Source organism: Anser cygnoides, chromosome 2 (genome assembly GCF_040182565.1).
Source record: "Anser cygnoides isolate HZ-2024a breed goose chromosome 2, Taihu_goose_T2T_genome, whole genome shotgun sequence".
NCBI classification, from domain to species: Eukaryota; Metazoa; Chordata; class Aves; order Anseriformes; family Anatidae; genus Anser; species Anser cygnoides.
This window is the reverse complement of record NC_089874.1, coordinates 157,974,856-157,996,439: the sequence shown is the minus strand read 5'-3', so window position 1 is coordinate 157,996,439 and position 21,584 is coordinate 157,974,856. Positions and strand designations below refer to the sequence as shown.

At 39.6% G+C, this 21,584-nt stretch overlaps 1 protein-coding gene across 9 annotated transcripts in view; it reads left to right on the top strand.

Annotated features, from left to right (window-relative positions):
- FAM135B (family with sequence similarity 135 member B) overlaps positions 1–21,584 on the top strand; it is a 204,799-nt gene that overhangs the window by 138,139 nt on the left and 45,076 nt on the right. For all 9 annotated transcript variants that reach the window (XR_010828841.1, XM_066990771.1, XM_066990767.1 and 6 more), the window contains one exon: positions 9,712–9,838. Coding sequence is in view for 8 of the 9 variants with exons in the window: in XM_066990771.1 (XP_066846872.1) it covers positions 9,712–9,838 (127 nt within the window). In the remaining variant the exon portion in view is untranslated. The remainder of the gene's footprint in view (positions 1–9,711; positions 9,839–21,584) is intronic.

The following is a 21,584-nucleotide window of genomic DNA, read 5'->3' as shown; positions in this document are numbered from 1 at the left end:
TCTTGTTAAATTTTCAAAACCAAAAGAGTATCGTGTTCTCTAAATATAAATCAAGGTGAACAGTATAAAAGAAATGTCAGTGGCAAGCATCCTGAAACAAAACCAACCCACGAAAACCTACTTGCTTTTCTCTCATCTCAGAGATTACTTGTTTAGCACTGGTCATTGGGATTTACTGGGAACGTGGAAAAAATGTAAAAGCACACCTTTATTTTGTAGCACAACAGAGCCCAAATGATCAGAAAGCCTTTTTTGACACATTATAAAAAAATAAATGCATGATTGTTACATTGTGTGGGAAATATATATATATATATACTGTGTTGTACTATGTTTTATTTTGCCAACTTAAACCTTCCTATTGTGGTATGTATTTTATATATATGTACATTCAAGGGCCATGTGCCCTAGAAGAGTACAGAAACACTGTCCGGATGCGCAGGGATGGGATCAGGAAAGCCAAGGCACTGACAGAACTAAACTTGGTGAGGGATGCAAAGAATAACAAGAAATAACAAGAAGGGATTCTACAGGTACATTGGCCACAAAAAAAAAAAAAAAAAAAAGAAAAAAAAAGACTACGGTGAGTGTTCTGCCTCTGACAAATGAAGAAGGAGAACTGGTAACAACAGACGAGGAGAATTAAGAGGTGCTTAACAACTTCTTTGCTTTGGTCTTCACTGGTGATCAGGCTTCCCACATCTCTTGAGTCTCCAAACCTCTAGATGGGGGCTAGGGGAGCAGAGTCCCTCCCACTGTGAGTGAAGAGCAAGTTCAGGATGTCTTGACACGACTTAACTACTACAAGTCTATGGGCCCTGATGACATGCATCCCAGGGTCCTAAGGGAATTGGCTGATGTAGTTGCCAAGCCAATCTCCATCATAACTGAAAAAGCATAGCAGTCAGGTGAAGTCCCCAGTGACTGGAAAAAGGGAAACATCATTGCTATTTTTAAAAATGGAAGAAAGGAAGACCTGGGGAACTACAGACCAATGAACGTCTCCTCTGTGCCTGGTATTATCATGGAATGGATCCTCTTGGAAGCAATATCAAGGCACTGGCAGGACAAGGAGGTGATTTGAGGCAACCGGCATGGCTTCAGCAAGGGCAAATCATGCCTGACCAATCTGGTGGCCTTCAGTCAACAAGAGAAAACCAACCAACGTCATCTACTTGGACTTCTGTAAGGCCTTTGACACAGTCCCACACAGCATCCTTGTCTCTAAATTGGGAAGATATGGATTTGAAGGGTGGACCATCCGGTGGATAAGGAATTGGCTCAACGAATGTCGGTTGATCTGTTAGAGCGGGTCCAGAGGAGGGCTACAAAGATGCTCAGAGGGCTGGAACACCTCTCCTATGAAGAAAGGCTGAGAGAGCTGGTGCTGTTCAGCCTGGAGAAGTGAAGTCTCCAGGGAGACCGCATTTCAACCTTTCAGTAGTTAAAAGGGACTTATAAAAAAGATGGAGAAGGACTCTTTACTCAGATAGATAATGATAGGACAAGGGGGAATGGCTTTAAACTAAAAGAGGGTAGGTTTAGATTAGATATATGGAAGAAGTTATTTACTCTGAGGGTGGTGAGGCCCTGGCACAGGTATCCCAGAGAATCTGTGGATGCCCCATCCCTGGAGGTGCTCAAGGCCAGGGTGGTTGGGGCCTTGGCCAACCTGATCTAGTGGGTGGTATCCTTGTCTATGGCAGGGGGTTTGGAGTAATATGATCTTTAAGATCCCTTTCAACCTGAGCCATTCTATGATTTATTTCTACACATATTTGTATACCTATATCTAAGATAAAAACAATTCTAGACATGCTCTATAAATGCTCTATAAATAAAGTTCACATATATATATATAAATAAAGTTTACATATTATGTAAAGTTGAATTTTACTTCTGTCTTGAAGTTGTCCTGGAGAACAACTTTGCCTGAAACACAGATATCTACTCACATATCCCCTGTGGACTCAGCTTTTCATATTTTATTAGATCTTTTGGCAAATTATACATTCTTCCCCAAAGTCCTTCCCTGTTGCCTGTATTTGAACAGAGAAACCCGTAGTGAAAACAGCAGGATTGATTCAGGCCCTTCGCTGCTGGGTAATGTTCACCTTCAAAAAGCCCCCACGGGGCAAGCCTTGCCAGGATGCCTCCATTTCCTCCTTTTTTTTTTTTTTTTTTTTTTTTGAAAATGAACATTTTGCTATCAACGTTTTTCCTGGTTAATAATTCTTATATTGTAAATATTATATTAGATTTGGTACTTTGAACCCTTCACCTCTTATAGAACTGGGAAAAAGTGAAATTCTGGATTATGGGATTCTTTTTAGGACTCTGGATGGAAATTTTGTGAATCAGCTTTTCCAATGATCATAACCTTCAGCTTTGTAATGGGGTCCGTATTCATGCAGATGCTAATGGCTTTATGCATTTCCTAAGGAGGTGAGAGCCTGGATAAAAAGGTGATGAGGCAGAACTAGAGTCAATTCAGCTCTGTTATCCCCACAGCAATCATATTGGTTCTAGGTATGGGATGATGAGGAACAAAGTGGGATTGTCTTGGTCTTCAAGTGGCTGGGGAAGCTGGACCACTGGAGGCTGAATCAAAAATTTTGTATTTCCAGGCAGGGGCACAATAATAAGGGACAGGCTGGAGAGATGGCAGGTAAGGAAACCCATGAAGTTCAACAAAGGCAAGTGCAGGATCCCTTCACCCCAAGGAATAACCCCAAGCACCCATACAGGTCAGGAAGTGACCTGCTGGAAAGCAGCTCTGCAGAGAGGGACCTTGGAGTCCTGGTGGCCAGCAGGCTGACCATGAGCCAGCAACATGGTCTTGTGGCCAAAAAGGCCAACAGTATCCTGGGGTGCGTTCGGAAGATTGTTGCCAGCAGGTCAAGGGAGGTAATCCTCCCCCTCTACTCGGCCCTGGTGAGGCCACACCTGGAGTATTGTGTCCAGTTCTGGGCTCCCCAGTACACGAGGGATGTGGAGTGAGTCCAGAGTACCTAAATGTGACAAGGCAGTTGGAGAAGAAAGGTGAGGAGGATCTCCCAGTTTGGACACCAGTTTTCTGTTTTGTCTTTTGTATATATCAGTTTGGTTTCTGGCCTGAGACATTGACTTTTCCCTTAGCTCCCTGTCGTTGGCTTTGCAACTGGCCCAGTTTATAAATGAAATGAGCAGTGTAGCCCAGCATCAGTACTTAGAAAAAGAACTTTGCTCCAGCTTCGTTCAGACCTCAGTAAATATTTCTTCTTTCCTTGGGACACATCCATCTCTGTGGTGTGCAGATCTACTTAGTTTCAGGCATGCTGCACGCTCAGTTTCTTTCTTATATTGGACTCCTGTAAGAAATGAACAGCAAGAAACATGGTTATGTGCTTCATTAATTTCATAGACCTTTTGATCACTCCTTCCCAAGAGGAGTTAGCATAAATTACTGTTTATAAAAATATATATATAAATGCCCTACACGTTCTATTTCCTTTTAAGCAGCATGGCCAGTAGGATCAGACTGTCACTTCTGCTGCAAGTTTATCCAGGGATGTCAGATGATTTATACTTTCTTCCCCTGAAAGCTTTCGGGAAATTTAAGCGCTGTGTTTCACCACCAGACTGGTACTATCTGTACAGATTGGGTCTCCCCAAAGCCATGCTTTGTCTAAGGATCAGCTCACTTGATGGCCGCAGCATCTGCAGTGTTATTTGCTGTGGCTCTTGGGCTTCAGCTGAAAACATTTTCAATCTGAATGAAAAAAAAAAAAAAAAAGGCAAGATTTGAAAATGCTGCAAATAAGCGAGTACCTCCTTCACAGGCAGCTGGCAAACCTGATTTCTCTTGTTTGCATAAGAAAGGGGTTTAATTTCCTCAGCTGTCTGGATTCTCCTCAACTTTTATCCTCTCCCCCAGCTTCACACCTATATCTACGTGAAAAGCAAAGTAGACTTCAGAGTTTTGACTTGTTAACATTAAAATCTTATTTGCCCATATCCAAATCACTGAATAAGAAACAGGAGATCTTCATGGTGGTATCTGAGATGGGGAAACAATATAGTACCCATTTTGCAGGCAATGAAACCATGATGCAGATACTGAATTTTGTAGTGTCTTGAGCTTGCTCTGCTGTGGCAAGAGGAAGCAGAATTAAAGGGACATTGAATATTTAAAGGTTTCAGCCCTGACCTAATTCAGCTGTGCTCCACTGCACTGAGGAATCAGGCCAACCCTGGCCATCCTTGAGTAACTTTATCTTGACTACAACCTTTTATTCTCAGGAGCACCACAACTGATATATCTGTGTGATATACATCCTGTTCTACCCTGTGCACCTCAATTCTGGGTGCAGACTATGCGGGTCAATTTTTCTACAGTCATGAGTGTAGCTGGCACCTACTTATGGGCAGCTTATGTATGAAAGAGATGTAATCCTGGGTAGCAAAGGTCATGACTTACTTTTCCAGTAATCTGTAGAAAGAAAATTGAATATTTATCCAGGAGAGAGCTACTTCTTCCATAACATGTTTATTAAAATAACAGTTTTCATATTTTTCTTCTCTAAGAATTCTTGAATAGAATATGCAGCAATAGCTGGATGATTCTTCCTCTGAATTTTCTTTTGTTACCATTTATTATGTACCTGAAAAGATAAACCTCTGCTTTGACATGCCATTCTTTTGAGCTACCAGCCAAAAAATCATGTAAGGAAAACACCTGACTATTTCTGAGTCAAGCTTTCATTAAAACAAAACTAAAGTAAACTAAACCAAACCACATAAATAAATATCACCACCTGACTTTGCCTGATTTCAAGTTTTATAGCAACTAAAGTTAAGTTCAGGGCAACTGAACCAGCATTTTCCAGCAATCAAAATCACTAGAGATTTCAAACCAGATTCCACCCTGACTCTATTTGGGATCCAGGGACAAATATCTGTTTCCATTGTTAATGTTATTTTAATAATCCTTTACAGTCTTACCCAAGAATGTCAGAATATTTTACAGTCACTCATTATAACCTTAGTGAAACTTCTTGTGTAAGAGGGAGTCTAGGTAAGCACAGCCTGCAAATATCCAACTGTTATTCTCACAAAACAAATAACAGATCACCCGTGTATCCTATGGCTGTATGCCAGCAGTAATTTGCCAAGAAGAATTTGCTATACTAATGTCTTGAGTTAAAACAGTAACGGAAATCGGTGTTGTGCAATGTATGTTTTCCTGTCTGTGGGAAGTAGAAGTTTGTGGTGAAACGTGAAGTGGTGTTGCCAGTGGAAGATGTAGGATTTTGATTCTGAAGTATGTTATAGTTTGATATATCTTTACCCCTATGGAACTTGCTTATAGTTTACATTTTTGAAATCGGTGATATTTTGTACATAGGAGACTGAGGGAAAAAAAGAGTGATTTTTCTATAGAATCTGGCCTAAACGGGATGCAATTTCCCTTCCTGAACTTCCACTCTGGTTCAGACATAAGACTATAATTTCTTCTAATTGTAAATGTGAGGGTGCTTGTTTTTTACAGTTTTACTAATTCTTATGCATGATAATTTTTTTTTTTTTTTTTTTTGTGAACAACATTCAGAATCAAATCTGATAACAGATAACTTTTTTTTCCCATTCGGCTGAAAACTACAAGTTTTGAAGCATTTAAATTTTGCTTGCCAAGAGAAAAAAAAGTCTTTATCTTTAAAATACTGAATGAAAAAATAAATGTGAATAATAATAATAATAATAAAAGTTATTTCATTTTTGGGGCATTTTAATGTCGAAGAGTATATTTTATTAAAATGTCCTAAAGCATTTATTCTGAATTTCTTCAATAACACATCTAATTAATATTTATCTATGACAATCCATTTCTTGTGCTAGGGAACTGTCATCTCATTTATAAATTAAAGAATTGTCCACAGAAGATAAAAACTAGGGAATTTAACATTTTGTGCAGTGCAAGAACTAATAGGTGCTATATTCAATTCTGCAACGGCCGGTTCAAAACAAGCATAAAGTGCAGCATATATTACAATGTGCAATTAATTCCAAAAAGTTATTACAGAGGCCAAAAGTATAAATCAAAAAGGCATGGACACAAATTCATGGAAGATAACCATGACTGCTGGAAATAATTGCCTAAATATAACCTCCGAGTCAGAAAGTTCTTAAATTTTGATTGCTAATAGCTGGCAGGTTATGCTACTGGAAAAATGGTTTTTTTTCAAGGACAGTTATATGTCTCCACAGATAGCTGCTGAAGGAGCTGTAAGACTCTTCTGATAGATAAAGACATCTCATGATTAAAATCATCAAAAAAACAGTTCAACAAAAGTTAAAATAAATTGTTTGTTTCACTGAAAATAGTAATAGCGCTGCACACATGACGTGTTCATTTACTCTGACATACACACATGAACTCCTTGACTTCTTTATCCTGACTGAATAAAAGCTAAGGTTAGCATACAGGATGAGGTTCTAACTGTTGATGTTAGGTCAGTTCTGTTAAGCAGATGGTTCAAAAGGACACATAAATAACCAGGGTTCAATATCCGTGCAAACGAGCATGGTTTCTGGAATAAATGGAAAAATAAATAAATACAGAAAACAAAATCAAAATGAATGAAAAATAAATACAGAAAACAAAATAGCAAAATAACCTGCTATTGCTAATTAAAATTGTCCTCAAGTTTTTAGGACTCGGAGCCTCCTTTTCAATACAAACCCTCATTTTGAGGGCTCAAAGCCTCTTTTAAGGACACACAGCCTCTTTTCAGGGTCCAAATTCTCATTTCAGAATCCAAAATGTCATTTTAGAATGCCAAGCCTTCTTTTTTTCACAGTAAAACCCACCATTTGGGGGCCCCAAGGTCTTGGTCTACAGCTCCCTCACGAGGGGAGCGGAGGGGCAGGCGCTGAGCTCTGCTCTCTGGGGACAGCGACAGGACCCGAGGGAACGGCATGGAGCTGGGACAGGGGGTGGTCAGGCTGGGGGTTAGGGAAAGGGTCTGCACCCAGAGGTGGTCGGGCACTGGGACAGGCTCCCCACGGCAGTGGTGATAGCACTGAGCCTGCTGGAGTTCAAGTGTTTGCACAGTGCTCTCAGACACATGGTCTGATTTTTGGGTGATCCTGTGTGGAGTGATGAGTTGGACTTTATGGTCCTTGTTGGGTCCCTTCCAACTCAGTATTTTCTGATTCTATGATTATGTGCTTCAGAAGGCATTAGGGGAACCTCAACAATCTGTAAGCCTCCCAGTTAAACTTTCCCTCAACAGACAGATGACATTTTGGCAGGTTTTCCAAAAACGGTTTTTGTTTTACGGCGCTATGTGGGATCAATTTCCATAAAACCAGCAGATTAAAATCCCTTCTCTGCTGTAAAAGCAAAAGATAAATAAATAAAAAAGGCATTAAAAAGTGCTTTTATCTCCCTTAAAACCTTTGAAAGCTTTGCTAATATTCAAATGAGGAGTTTTTCATGGGCAGGCGACATTTGTTTAAGCTTCTCTCTGATACCACAGCAATCATTTTTTATTTCTGCTTCCTGAGCCTTTCCAATAGACCAGGGCAGACAACATCACCCAATAACAGCTGAAATTATTCTGAGCAGCATTTATCTCTTGCCTCTTCGTAATTGCTTTAGTTTATTTATTTATTTGTGCCTTAAATTTAGCATGTAGGAAATAACATGGGAAGACTTCCTGCTGCTTAAAAGCAGCCAACTGGAAATTTCTTGGATCACATCAATTAATATACATAAACAAGCTCAGATATGTGCAAAAGCTTTCTACACCATCCTCTCCCTTTTGAGATGTTCTTTTTGTCAGTATATGAATGCCTCAGGATATATAAAAAATAGCAGTTTTGACTTAGAGAGGAAGCGGGGATTTGTGATAAACCTGAAAAATTTCAGTTCCTGATTTTGCTTGAGATTAGTTTTCTGTTCTTCCAAAAGTTACTGAGTTTCCCTGCTTGTCAAAACCTCATTTGTTACTGGGTGATAGGAAGTATTCCTGCAACTCTCTTTTGTTTCGTGTCCTTACCATAAACACCCTTTAATTTGTTGTGTTTCTGTACAACAGCCAACGCTTGCGTCTATTATTAAAACTGAAAAAAACGTAGAGCTGCATGAAGTATGGCTGATCTAACTAACATGATACACATCGACATAGGGGACTAAGCTCAGGTTGGAAAGTTCTGGCAGGATGGGTAACACTGCCCTGTGGCCTTTGCTACTGGCAATTTATGGTTTTAAATTTGTGTGTGTGTGCGCTCCCTATCTTGGAAGCTTTTGTTTTTCCGAGGACAACAAGGTCTCCTGAACAGGAGGTATTTGGAATAGTTGGTGGGGGTACAACATCTCACAGTGAATGGTGATCCCAGCCTGAATGCTATAGCACAAACTCAGTGGCATTATGTCTGTACTGATTAAGAACAGCAAATTTGGTGGATTTTTTAATTTTGTGCAGTTCATTATTTCAATTCCACCTTTGTCTGCACGCTTTTTAAGAACTATTATAATTGCCTGCATTAGTATTTTGACTCAGTAATTTCACTCACTGTGTTCTCCACAAATAACCTGGTTTCTCTCTCCAAATCTTGATATAGTTTATGTACAGCACGTTATCACAGGGACTAATAGTGGAGTTTATCTCACCTAACCTTAGTTGTTTATGAGACAGTCATCCTTGCCTCCCTTTACAGTCCACAATTAGAAGAAGCACTTTTAGGGTGAAATACATCTGACCTATTTGATACGACTACTTTAGAAGGAGATGACTCACCCCCTGGATATGTCTGTTCCTCTTCAGCAACTATAAAGGCAGCCTACATCATTAATGAGGTTGTGGACATTGGTTCAGATTAATCCCAAATAAGATCCCTAGCTATGAATCAGTATTCTGGTGGACCCAAGGCTGAGTAGACTCCAACGAAGGTGTTCCACTATTAAGGGGTTCATCCTATGAGATAGGAAATATACAGATATGGTCAGAAGGCAACACTGTAGCTATGAGTCAGCACTGAGATCTAATGACCTCAACAGTAAAACAACTTAAATTCCGTCAGGTCTTTGAGGAAGGATTTGAGTAAGAATGAACTCACATTACATATAAGTATGGGAGAACATGTCCAAGAAAATGAACTGCTCCCAGCAAAAGATATTCAGGTTTGGGTTTTTTTCATTGTAATGCTAGAGGCTGACTCCCTGGGACAATAAGAACTGGAACCTGAACTTCCAATTGGTAATAAAAGATTGGGATGAGGTATAAAAGGTATTAATAATTAAGATAGGTCATGGACAATTCAAACAGGAAGGGTGATATTGTTAAAGCCAGACAGTAAGATGCCTCATCAATCAAGATGCAAGCTGATGAGAAGTTGGATGAGAGTGTTATCTATGTGAATAGATGGAAAGGTTGTGTTGTTGATATGTTATTCTGGAAAAAGACCTGTAAGAAAACAAAGGAAGGACTGAGGGAAAGCTAACACCCAAGCAATTTGACTGAATGCCAAGAAAGAAAGCATAATTTTAGCTAGTGCGTACTGGACAATGTTCATTTAATGAGGGAAACATGACATCTGGACTTGTGGTGTCAGCTTGAAATAAATAAATAAATAAATACTGCAAACGTTTCCTGCATAAGGAAGGAAAAGATTCTTCTGTAACACTATTGCTCTGATTATTTTTATTCTCTTTTCTTCTTCTTTTAGTTTTGCTCGTCCAGGGAAAGGATCATGGCTTGGTAAAGGCAACCTGGATACAGGACCAGACCAGTCCAGTATGTCATTAGAAAATCTAGTGTTTGGAGCTGGCTACTGCAAACCCACTTCATCAGAGGTAAGGAGAGTGGGACCGTAATACACCCCACTTCCATTTGGTCACACAACGTTTATGGTATCTTGGAAGAATGTGCACTGTTTTATGTCTCTAGTACTGAGAGTTTCTTTGAAGAAGAACCCTTCAAACATTTCTGTATTAACTACCTGGCACTTGAATACCCAATTTGTGAGTGTTCAGATCCCACCTATTCCAACCATCTCAGAAAAATTCAGAATGTATGGACATTCCCCTGATTACCAATGGACTTCTAAGGCTGAATTCACTTGACCAGATGTCTGCTTTAGGGTGAAGTTAATTACTCTGTAAAAGATCCTTGATTTCAGGTCTTGTGTTTACCAGGCAGAGGAGTTGAGTCATCATTAAGGATGCTGTGATTAGTAGCAGGTCAAAGCTGGCATCAGAAAGGAAACTTGGAAGGACTTGTGTCTGAAATATCGAGGAATGAGTGTTTTGTGTGTTGCTGAAGGGATGTTATGTACATTGCCTTACTCAAGGCAGGTCCCTTACTCAGTGTTTGCCTTTGATCTTACTACTTCCTGCAGGGGATGAGCAGAGCTTGTGCAATTTTTAGTACAAAGTTGCTTGTTTGGAAAATAATGAATAACTGGATTTTGATTGGAGGAAAGTGCTAGCATTGGAGTGTTTATTTTGTTATTTATTTATTTATTTATTTTGCTCAGAAATATTTCCTCAGATCTAGAAATCTCAGATCTAGAAATTCAGCATAGACCAATGGAATCATCACATTGTTGGGAAACCCTCATTCAAAGATTCTGATTAACATGCTGCCCTCAGCTTCCCTCAAACTTTCCTGTCAGAGCTGTTCTCTTCTACATAAACATTAAAAACGTGCTAGCCTAAGGCAGTTGGTGCAGAACTGTCAGGAAATTAACCCAGACTGAGAGAATGTTTGGCCAGAGGCTGCTGTCTGAGCTGTTGGGTCACTGTATGCTGTTGGCAAACAAGTTGACCTCAACCTCTGTCTCTCTGGTAAATGTTCCCGTCATATGGTTTTAAATAACTGATTCAAGTGTTTATCTTGGAGACTAATCTCTGTATGTCTCTGTACATCACACAAGAGAGAGACTGCTTTGGAGAATGGTTCCTACTTTTCATTATCCTCTAGTCAAATCTCTTTTTTAAGAAGATAAATGGAAAAACTAACTCACCACTCCCATTTTTTATTCCAGTCTCCATGGAAAAATCCTAGTCTGTTGTTGATTAGGAAAATTTATTTCCTTCCCCAAAATTTTCCTCAGCTCAAACCCATCTCCATTGACTAATCTTTGACTAGAGGCCTTTATTTATTTATTTTTAAATGGCAGCACAATTATTATCCTAGCAGGTGACCTATTAAATGGTAAAGTGAAAGTACTGTATCATGAACCAGCTTTAGCACTCTGCTTCACTGCAGGTCATCTGAACGTCACACTGAACAATCAGAAATATAATTTTGCACACTCCACCTCCGCATGGTCAGATGTGTGTTTGCTTAGCCTGAGAAACATATATATATGGAGAGAGGGACATCTGTTCTTGATCTGAACATTTTAATGTAATAGACCGTGGTGGCCTTTTTGCACATGCTGTATTTGATGTGTGATAATGAATGAAGACTACTTCTCTTTGTTCATGTGAAAAATACAAATTAGGATCTAGGAAAGGAACTACTGTGGAGGTAAGCCTAACACCAACTGAGGGCCTTCTGACTAACTGCTATTTTATGTTGAAGTTTATATTAACCATAGCTAATTATAGGAAGAGGAGTAATTTTGTTTTGTGCCATGTTGCAACACTTTATACTGGGTCCAGTTTACTTCTCTTAACAACTGCATAGATTTCTTTCCAGGTTGTTTGAATGTGTTTGTTAAAGGTAATTTTAACTGGACTATAGACTTGTCCATCTTTCAGGAACTATGCAATCACCTTCAGTGGAGATTAGAATAGATTCTCCCCTTTTCATTACACAAAACCCCCAGACCTCTCTACTCCTCTTTGTATATTTTTGATCAGACCTTGTCTATTGCATGTAACAGTAGTCAGTAATTGTTAGATACCTTAACTCAAGTTATACCACTACACTTTTTCTTTGTAAGCAACTTTGGTTTGATGCAACCAGTTAAAGTCTGGTCTAGAACCATCAACATATCTCGTCTTCTAAGGCTTCACTGGGCAGCAGGCCTTGGAAAGAATGAATGTTAATACACTTCATATAATTCTGTAGTCATATGAGTATGTAGTCATATATATGTCATAATGCTGTAAAGCAGTTTATTTTGGTCTTTCCTGTTTTGTTGTTGGTGGTGGGTTTTTTTTGTTTTGTTTTGTTTGTGTTTTTTTTGTTTGTTTGTTTGTTTTGCATTTCATCTCTGCAAAGCTTCTGTTGGTTATATACATTTCTTAAGATGCACCTCCTGGCTAACTGTCTTCTACGTGATGTCTGGTTCAGTTCCCTGAAACACTGGGAACAATGGTAACATTCCATTATTTTAGGTTTACCTACTGTGAGTAAACTGAAAAGACCTTTTTTCTTTCTCTCTCTTTTTTTTTTTTCTTTTTTCCCCTCAGTTGCATCCTGCTTATTATTCCAGAATGCTTCCATTTGAGTGGAAGCTTGTAATAGATAGGAACTCTAAATCATTCCTATTACACCCTCTTCCCAGGTCTAGGAGCTCCATAGTTTAAAACCCCAGCAAGTGTGTGTTTCAGTATCTCTGGAGCACTCACTAACTCAGCAATTTATCCAATTCCGTAGGTTCCATAAACTCTCCAATATCATGAAGCAGACTTGCTCACAGAAGTAAGCTTTCTCTTTATTAGTGTTACCATACTCACCAGATGACTAGAGGTATGGTTCAGATAGGATATGAACGTTTAGCTTCAACAGAGTAGCAGCTAGATTTACATTAGTGTCAAGCCCCCAAAAAAGATAGAATTGTGCAAAAATCTGATGTTAATACTACTAAGTCATGTCTTTCAAGTATCTCTTGAGTATGAAGTAGAGGACTCTTACCTTGACATATAATCTCTAGGTCATACAACCCGTTTTACCTCTTTGTTTCTCATAAAATGTGTGCATCCATCAGAGAGCTAATTTTCTTTATAGGTCCATAGACTGACTGTACAAGTTCTCAGCTAGCTTATGTACTCAATTTGCTTTCACTTTATTGAAAGTGCAAGTTACTTCCTTCATTTCTAAAGAAAGTTCATATCAATCATCAGCTCCTCTTGCCACTTACTGTGTTAATCTTCTGCGTTCAGGCTGCTGAGGTGCCACTGCTTTGTGATAGATCGTGAAGGCTCCTCATTCTGCACTTCCAGCTTCTCAGGGAAGAGACTAATTAAATGCGAGCAGCTCTGGACTGTGTGTGTGCAGTTTCCCTAGCTCCCCACAACTGACTTCTGAACACCAATGACAGTTTCCTCCTCTCCCATCTCAACAGAGAAGTTACAATAATTAAAGCTATTTAAACCTTTGTGTTTCCTTTGTTTGTTTTTGTTTTTTTAAAGCCTTCCACACATGTCCAGGTCACCTTACCGGCAAACAGGGATTTCCTTTCCTCCATCCCTCCCTTTCTATTTTCCTCTTCCCTCCCTTTTCTCTCTGTCTATACAGAAGGAGTTTCTTGAACTATGGCAGAACACAGGACGAAGTGTCTGTTTTCTTCTCTGCTATGCTTTTCCTTTCAAGCAAAGTTAAAACATCAAAGATATTTCTTATTGATTAGTGCCTTTTGATATTAGCTAAATATGAAGGAAGATGCTTTTCTGGTCAAGAAACCAATAGAGAGTAATCTGCAGAATGAGAAAATGTGCTAGCAGTTTTTCAAGCTCTCTTCAGCTTCTAACCTACAGTCATAAGATACATATAAATGTTTAACAATGATATATACATATATATATATATCAATGATTAACATAGATGTTAAGAGATATATATCAATGATTAACAATATTGAAAGTGTGATCATATCTATTGGAGGCTTGGGAGATCTAGTGGCATGGAACAGACCCATGAGCTGTGGGTGACTGGTTTCTCTCAGGGGCACCTCAGTTACCAAGGGGGACTGATCTATTTTTCTTCCCATGTGGAGGCTCAAGGAGTTGTTTTGGATGTTACATGTTCTGTTTCAGAACGTCACACAGACTCATGCTTTAATGTGATCTCAGCAGCCGTATAAACTGGACACGGAAAAATATCAGATCAATATTTCTCAGCTCAGATCAAAATTTCTGCCTTAATTTCTAATTTTAAATTTAAACTGCTTTACTTTTGGTCTCAGGGTTCTGTTCTTTGGAGTGGGCCGGATATGAAAAGCATCCCTCATGCCTTTGTGTGCATTTGTAATGTGTAGTTTTAAAGGAATGGGAGTCTTTCAGTGTCTTGCTTATGCAAATGGTGACTAGTTGTGATTGGAACACCAGCAGATGTCCACCACATAATTATTCTGAAATAGTAAGAGAGTTGATGTAGTGTTCCTTATAAGGTATAATGACAAGTATCTTTAATCAGTGTGCTGAGGGCACCATTTGTGATAATTACTGGTGAAGTCTTTAATCTTTAGTTGCCTGAAGATAAATGGCTGATCTTTAGAAAGAACTGTAAATGATTTCCTAGCCCTAGCAGAAAACACGCTAACTAATAGTGTGACACTAACTGGTTTCTTTAATCACTGGCATGTTTCTTTTCTGCGGCTCTTAGTGTTTGACCTGGTATGTGCAGGGTACAACAAAGCAATGATCTACATTATGGCAGAGTTCAAAACTGGTATTAAATTGGGATTAGGCATAAAATGTGGTGCTGAAAAAAATTAGCAGTCTTTTCACTTAAGCTCTCACTGTCATGAAATCATCCAAAGATTCCTGTGAGACTTCAGCCAGGGTGGCAATGGAGTTTTCCTCTGGAGAAAATCCTTTCTGAAAATTGATGGAATTTGCAGCGGAAGTTCCATTTTTCATGCCTGTATTTTGCTGTTTTTCTATGACATGTATGTATTAGACAGAATTAAACTGCTGCATCCTATATACAAATTTACCTGTTTCTCTGCATATTGCTGTGAAAGAGTCGATCACACCTAGAGTTGTGCAACTGAAATAAAGTTTTATGTAGCTAATATAGAGTAGCTGTAAGTAAAGTGATAAAAGGCATACTCAGTATGGAGAATATACTTTTCTTTCATAGCTTCCATTAAAGGTATATACTGAAGAATTTATTAGGCTTATTATTTATTATCAACTATAATGTTCTACTTCGGGGCTGAAATCCACTGAAGTGGCTTGTACTGTCTCTCATTTGACTGACATCCTTGCAATTAAAACTCTCCATTTCTACAGATTTTAGCACTGATTTTTCAAGGTAGTTTATAGGAGAGGGATCGAGACAGATGTTTCTTTCTTTCTGCCCTGAAACAGACTGCACAAGCAGCAGGAAGAGCCTTTCTACTCTTCAGTTTGGGAAATGGACTTGGCTGCTCCCTTCCTTCTGTAGAGCACTCTATGATTCAGTTTTCCCATCTTCTCAGTACTTTTCCCAGTGGTAATTTGTTGAAAAATTATCTTCATATGCCCTAAAGAACACTACAATAATTCCCACTGACTGATGGTGAGAGTTCTTGAAAGGAGACCTAATCAAGTCTCCTAGCTTCTGAGCTGACGGCCTTTCCAACAGGAGCACAAATGCCAACAACAGCACAGTCGAGATCCATCATGTGGAAACTAACTCTGCTATTGGCAAGTGTCCCAGACAGCAGCTCAGGGACTGGGGAATAAGAAAAGAGATCCCCTCCTTTTCCAACCACTTTGTCATGTTTTGTGGAAACAAATCCTCGAGTGACAGCAAAAGCTTGTACCTCTATTCAAAGCCACCATGCCAGTTGTAATGACCCAAGAATCAGTTTCACAGCTAATATGAATTATAAGTTCTAGTGCAGTGCTTGAGAGGAAGACTTAGAAGTGCAGTCCCTTTGGCATCAGCCTGTGTACAAGCAACTGTATCTGCTCCAATGGTCTTACAAGTTCTCTGAGGATCTGACAAGCTTCAACAGTGTGACAAATAGAAAACAATGGGATGAGTGAACAGAGAGGTGTCAATATATGGTTCTCAAAAACCTTTCCAATGAATACCAATTGTCAAAGCTTTAGCCAGTATAGACAAAACATTTTTTGGAGCTTCATGGATAAGATAAGGAAAAAAATTAGAAGTCCTTTAATACAAGAACAAACCCCCCTGAAGTTGTCTGGACATAAACATAAGTTTAGAGTTTACACTGCAGTGTTTTGATGGGTAGCAAAAAATAAATAGTTGCTGGGTAGAATTGGGTAATGCTTGAAGGAAGGAAGGGCAAAAAGTTGGAGTAAAACCCTGAAATCAGAACTACTGTATTTGCAATCTGTCACACTTAGCTTAGTGTTCAGTTTAATTTGTTTTTCTAAATCTAAGGAGTCCTGAGCATTGGAGTGTTTGCATGCACAGAAGTTAAATAGCCTATCTGAATCAAGCCGGCTTTAGAGAGAGCCTTTATCACTTACTTACACTAAATGATCAGACAGCAATAGCTAATAGAGTTGAATTCAGCCATTAGGTACTTTGGAAAATGTGACTTGGGCTTTTATGTTCTTCCTACTTAATGTTCCTGATAACTCTAAAGAAATTCTTCAGCCAGTAAATCGGTTACTACCTTAGTAATAATTACCACTTTGACTGCAGTGTTTGCATTCCAAGTGTATGCTTTTGACCATAATGACACCTTGGTATGCTAGGCTCAAGACTGCTTATATATTTTGTAAATGTTAATTCCTTAATTTGTAAGGAGGGTTTGTGAGAGGGAGCAGAACCACAGAATCATCTAGGTTGGAAGAGACCTCCAAGATCACTGAGTCCAATCACTGACCTAACACTAACAAGTCCTCCACTAAACCATATCACTGAGCTCTACATCTAAACGTCTTTTAAAGACCTCCAGGGATGGTGACTGAACCACTTCCCTGGGCAGCCCATTCCAATGCCTAACAACCCTTTCAGTAAAGAATTTCTTCCTAATATCCAACCTAAACCTAATATCAAACCTAAATCCTGGCAGCACAGCATGATGTTTGAACGGGGCTGGGTGCATTGATGGTGTCTGTTCACTGAGACACTACCATCTCCAGGGAGCTGGGTGTGTCATGGAGTGTGTTAAAGAGCTGCAATATCTTTCACTCTGCAGCCCCTGACTTCCAGTAGGACGGGGAGGTTGGAATCAGATGATCTTTAAGGTCCCTTCCAACCCAAACCATTCTATGTTTCTATGATTCAACATGAAAGAAAAGTCCATAAGGTGAGCAGAGGCATTATATGTCTGCTCACTGATGAACCCCCCCAAGAAAATCATTATCATCTCACAGGTTTTTGTTAGTTCTTGGAGCAATCTGTAACTCCTGTTGGAAACAGCTTTACCCATCATTGGAGGAAAGCATTGATTGAAGCAAGGGTAAAGGCCTTATAAATAGGACAGAGGGGTTCCTCCAAAGCAGTGTTGAGTGTTGTTCCTGGGGATGGTAAAGCAGTGTTTCTACTCTACATATTATGCTTTCTTGTAAACAAATACAGGTTGAGTCTCCAGAGCTACCAGTCAACCTCCCCTTTCTCATCTACTAAACTGACTAGAAATATTTTATTTAAAACCATAAAATGATGGCCTGCAGAATAAATGGTAAACTACTCATGGCTCATGAAATTTGATTGTCTTTAAGTGTAAATGACTTGAGGGCTGGAATATGTACTATGCATAATACAGGAGGTATCTACTCAGCTAGGAAAATGAACCTGTGAAGATATAATACTTATGCAAATTTATACAGCTCCAGCTATTCAAAAGTTCCCTGTTTTGTTGCAGTAAATTATAGCAAATTAATATAATTGCCTTAAAGTAACATACCCAGGAAAGTTTCTGATTAGCCATTACTTCTGTTTCAGTGTTAAAATAGAAATTGTGGATTTCTGAAGTGATAAAAAGGCCTGTATATTGTTTTATAATTGGCTTTGCAATTTGAGGTATGTTTGCATGCATGTCAAAGAGGTATAAATGATTCATTGCCTGAGTATGTCATAAGTGAAGACTTCAGCAATGCAGCATAATGACAGCATTAGGCATCGAGTTGGTTTTTGTCAGCAATAAGCATAGAAACCACATCCCCCTATGTCAAAGAAAACAGAGACCAGCCATATAGCACACAGGCTCAAGCAGAGCAATTCTTGTGAAGACTAATTATTTGCAAGAAGGAAGGGGTCTGTAGCCAGGGCTGTAAATAATTCTTTTGGGGTGTAGTTGGCTGAAATAAAGTAATACTTCAGAAAGAACAGGTTTTGAAACGTTGCTATGAGAAAAATCCAATAGATCTCATTTGGTCACTTTGAAAACTTGAATTATGTGAGTGATGGAATTCTTGGAGCCACAGAATTATCTTCAGCAAAATAGCTGGGAAAGGAATGGAAATTGATTTACAGCAAACCTTGGAGTAGGATCTTGAAAAGATCTTATGTTCATTGTTTTTCACAATACAAAAACAGACAAAATTCCATGAAGTTGAAAAGTAGCATATTTAGAACTAATAACAGGATTTTTACCTCCAGTTTTATAGACCCTAGGATAGCCAGTATAACACATAGCTGGAAGGTGCTTGTGTGAGCTTAGTACAGTTTGCCGCGATTGTGAAAAATGACTGCACGTTCTTGAAAAACTATGGGCACTGCGAGGAGTGCTGCGTAAACCAGTATTTGGGCATTTTGAGATTTTGCCTAAAGGCATGCAATTTCTGAAATTGTCAGAACTTAAATTTGGGTTTTCTTTTGGTTACATCCGTCTCTCCTGTGAGTATTTGGCAGTTAACTACAGCTGGGTCTAAAACACAAGACTTGTTGGGCTTCAGTTCTGATCCAGTTTGACAGAGCATATACAGAACAGCATACCTTGCCCACACCGTTGAGGGAAAATGAGAAGTTGACTGTGGACCAAGTAGAAAGAAGGGGATATGCAAGAACATTTGCAAATAATAATAAAAAATAATAATGCTATCAATAGAGACTTGATTGCTTCCCACCTGCTCATGACTCATAGGAACCTACTTGGTAATGGTGTGACTGTGTAACAGACTGGAAGAAATAATAAAACAAAGAAATTTGCCTTAGTAACAAAATGTTAGACTGCTATGTTAGACTGCTAAAAAAAAAAAAAAAAAAAAAACAAGAAACCCATAAAGGTTGAAGTAATTTGTCACTGCCAAATGGCAAGTAGATATTTCCTCTTTAGCCATTGTTTGACAGTGTTTCTAATGTTAAAAGCTGCCAAGTTTAAGAAGAGATCTGTAGTGTTGTGATTGTTCTCATTTGCATCTGCATTTGTGAAGAAGCTAATTAGCCTGCATGCAGCAATAGCCCTGATTATGGAGATTTCCACACTGAACTCTGGGCAAGGCTCTCAAGTAATAGCTTTGGGTGGGCATGATTGGCTCTATCTTCCTTTTCTCCTTTAAGACTCTGTGTAATTAAATACTGAAACAACCTACTGAGAAGCTATTTTCAAATATCCATTATAAAGTCATTTCAGAGGCCAAGCTAGTGGAATTAGGAAGAGAGGATCCAATGTAATTTCCAACCATAGAAGTGGACTGAAAAGCACATGGTACAGTTCATAAAAGTCCTGTGCATAGGCAGGAATGACAACATATCACAGATCCCAAGAGGATCATGTCCCTCGTCCCATTCTATTAAAATAGTTCACAGGCTTTGTTGGTTGCTTATTGTCACCATGTGGTGTTGCAAGACAGTAGATATATATTCCCCACAGCTCATACCAATGGGTCTCTGGGTCTCGATTAAAGTATGGCTCAGACCTGTAGCTTCATAGGGAATGTAGACAAATGCTGTAAGGCTCAGAGATCCTGTTCCTCCTACCAGTTTCTTCGTCCATTTTTTTTTTTTTTCCTGTTCTGTCTCTCTGAATTCTAGGTTTCCCAAGAAAGGGAAATATCTCGTTTTATAGTGTGTGATATTTGAATAGTGGTCCTCAGCTTTTGCTTCTGGCAGCATTGAATCAGTAAAGGTCTTTTCTGCAAAATGTTGAACTGCAATGAAGAAATTCATCATCTCATATAAGCAGGAACAGCTTTTTGATAATCTTTTTGGTATCCTTTCTGAACTTTTTTCCTACCTGGTTTTATTTTGCACAAATTTCAAACACAGTCATCTCAGTGGTATCTGAAAGACAAAGGCTATTTCTTCTCTTAAATCATACCATTCATGAAAGAGGAGACATAGAAACAGCATACGACTGCTTGAAGTAACTAGCAATCCATTTCCTCCCACTTCTTGTTACACATCTTCCAATGTGAGATTCCAGTCTTATTTTCCTAATTTCTCCTTCCCCATAGGTCCGGATCCATGTCCACTTTATCACCAACGTCCCCACTCAATATCTGTGGGCTCTTTTTTCCTCTGCCCAGCTTGTAGGTAATGCTGATAGGAGTCCATAGGCTCCCTCTTCCAACTCAAATGCATTTATCTAGAAAGTTAATGTTGTGTATCACTTGGGCGTGACTTATGTACCACCAGGGTCATAACTACCAGAACTTCCTGGCTGACAGCTTTTCATCACCCTCAGGAACTGGAATATCATTTTCAAAATAAACAATTTCTAAGGCTGCAGTAACACTAAAAATCCATCCTTTATCTTATGGCAAGTTAGTGCTCTAGCATTGGAAGTAATTAACTTTTCCTCCCTCTATGAACATACTTGTAGCTGAGTAAAGTTTTACTTTAAGGCAGTAGCAGGGTGCAAAGTGTCTGTCCTTTTTAGGTTTAAAATGCCAGCCTTGTGTGCTGCAGTCTCAAGGTCTTAATGCAACTCTAGCACAGTTTCTTGGGAAATTTCACAAGGCTCAAGCTAAGTTTTCATTGTTATGCTCTGCTGAATAAACAAAATCAAATCGGTTGCTGGAGGTGGACTTCTCTAATGGAACCACTAAGTTGATTTTATACCTACTCTTTGATTTTATAGCCTCCTCTTCTCCAGACTAAACAACCCAGTTCCCTCAGCTGCTCCTCATAGGACTTGTGCCCCCGCTCCACATGGGGTCCCTCCCACGGGATGCCGTCCTTCCCGAAATGAGCCTGCGGGGGCTGCCCACAGGCAGCAGCTCTTCAGGAACTGCTCCCACACGGCTCCGTCCCACGGGGTCCATCCCCCAGGAGCAAACTGCTCCAGCACGGGTCCCCCACGGGCGGCAGCTCCCCCCAGCCCCCCTGCTCCTGCGTGGGCTCCTCTCCACGGGCTGCAGCTCCGGCCCGGGGCCTGCTCCTGCGGGGGCTCTCCATGGGCCGCAGCCTCCTCCAGGCCACATCCACCTGCTGCACCTGGGGCTCCTCCACGGGCTGCAGCGTGGAGATCTGCTCCGTGTGGGACCCGTGGGCTGCAGGGGGACTAACATTAAACCATGTCCCAAAACACCACATCTACATGTGCACACAGATGATAGGATCACCAAGTTCATTCTACTACCTTTGTGGAAAACAGTGAAACAGGCATTTATTACAGTAGGTTGGTAAATATTTCCCATAGGAACATCCTTTCTGCATCTTATTATTTATTGATTCCCATATTGAACATCATTATGGCATGCTGTTTTATGTTAACTGATTTAGCACATGGTTCTTTATCTAGCTTCACAACACAAAGAAGTTTAAAGTATGTTTTAATTCATATCTGTA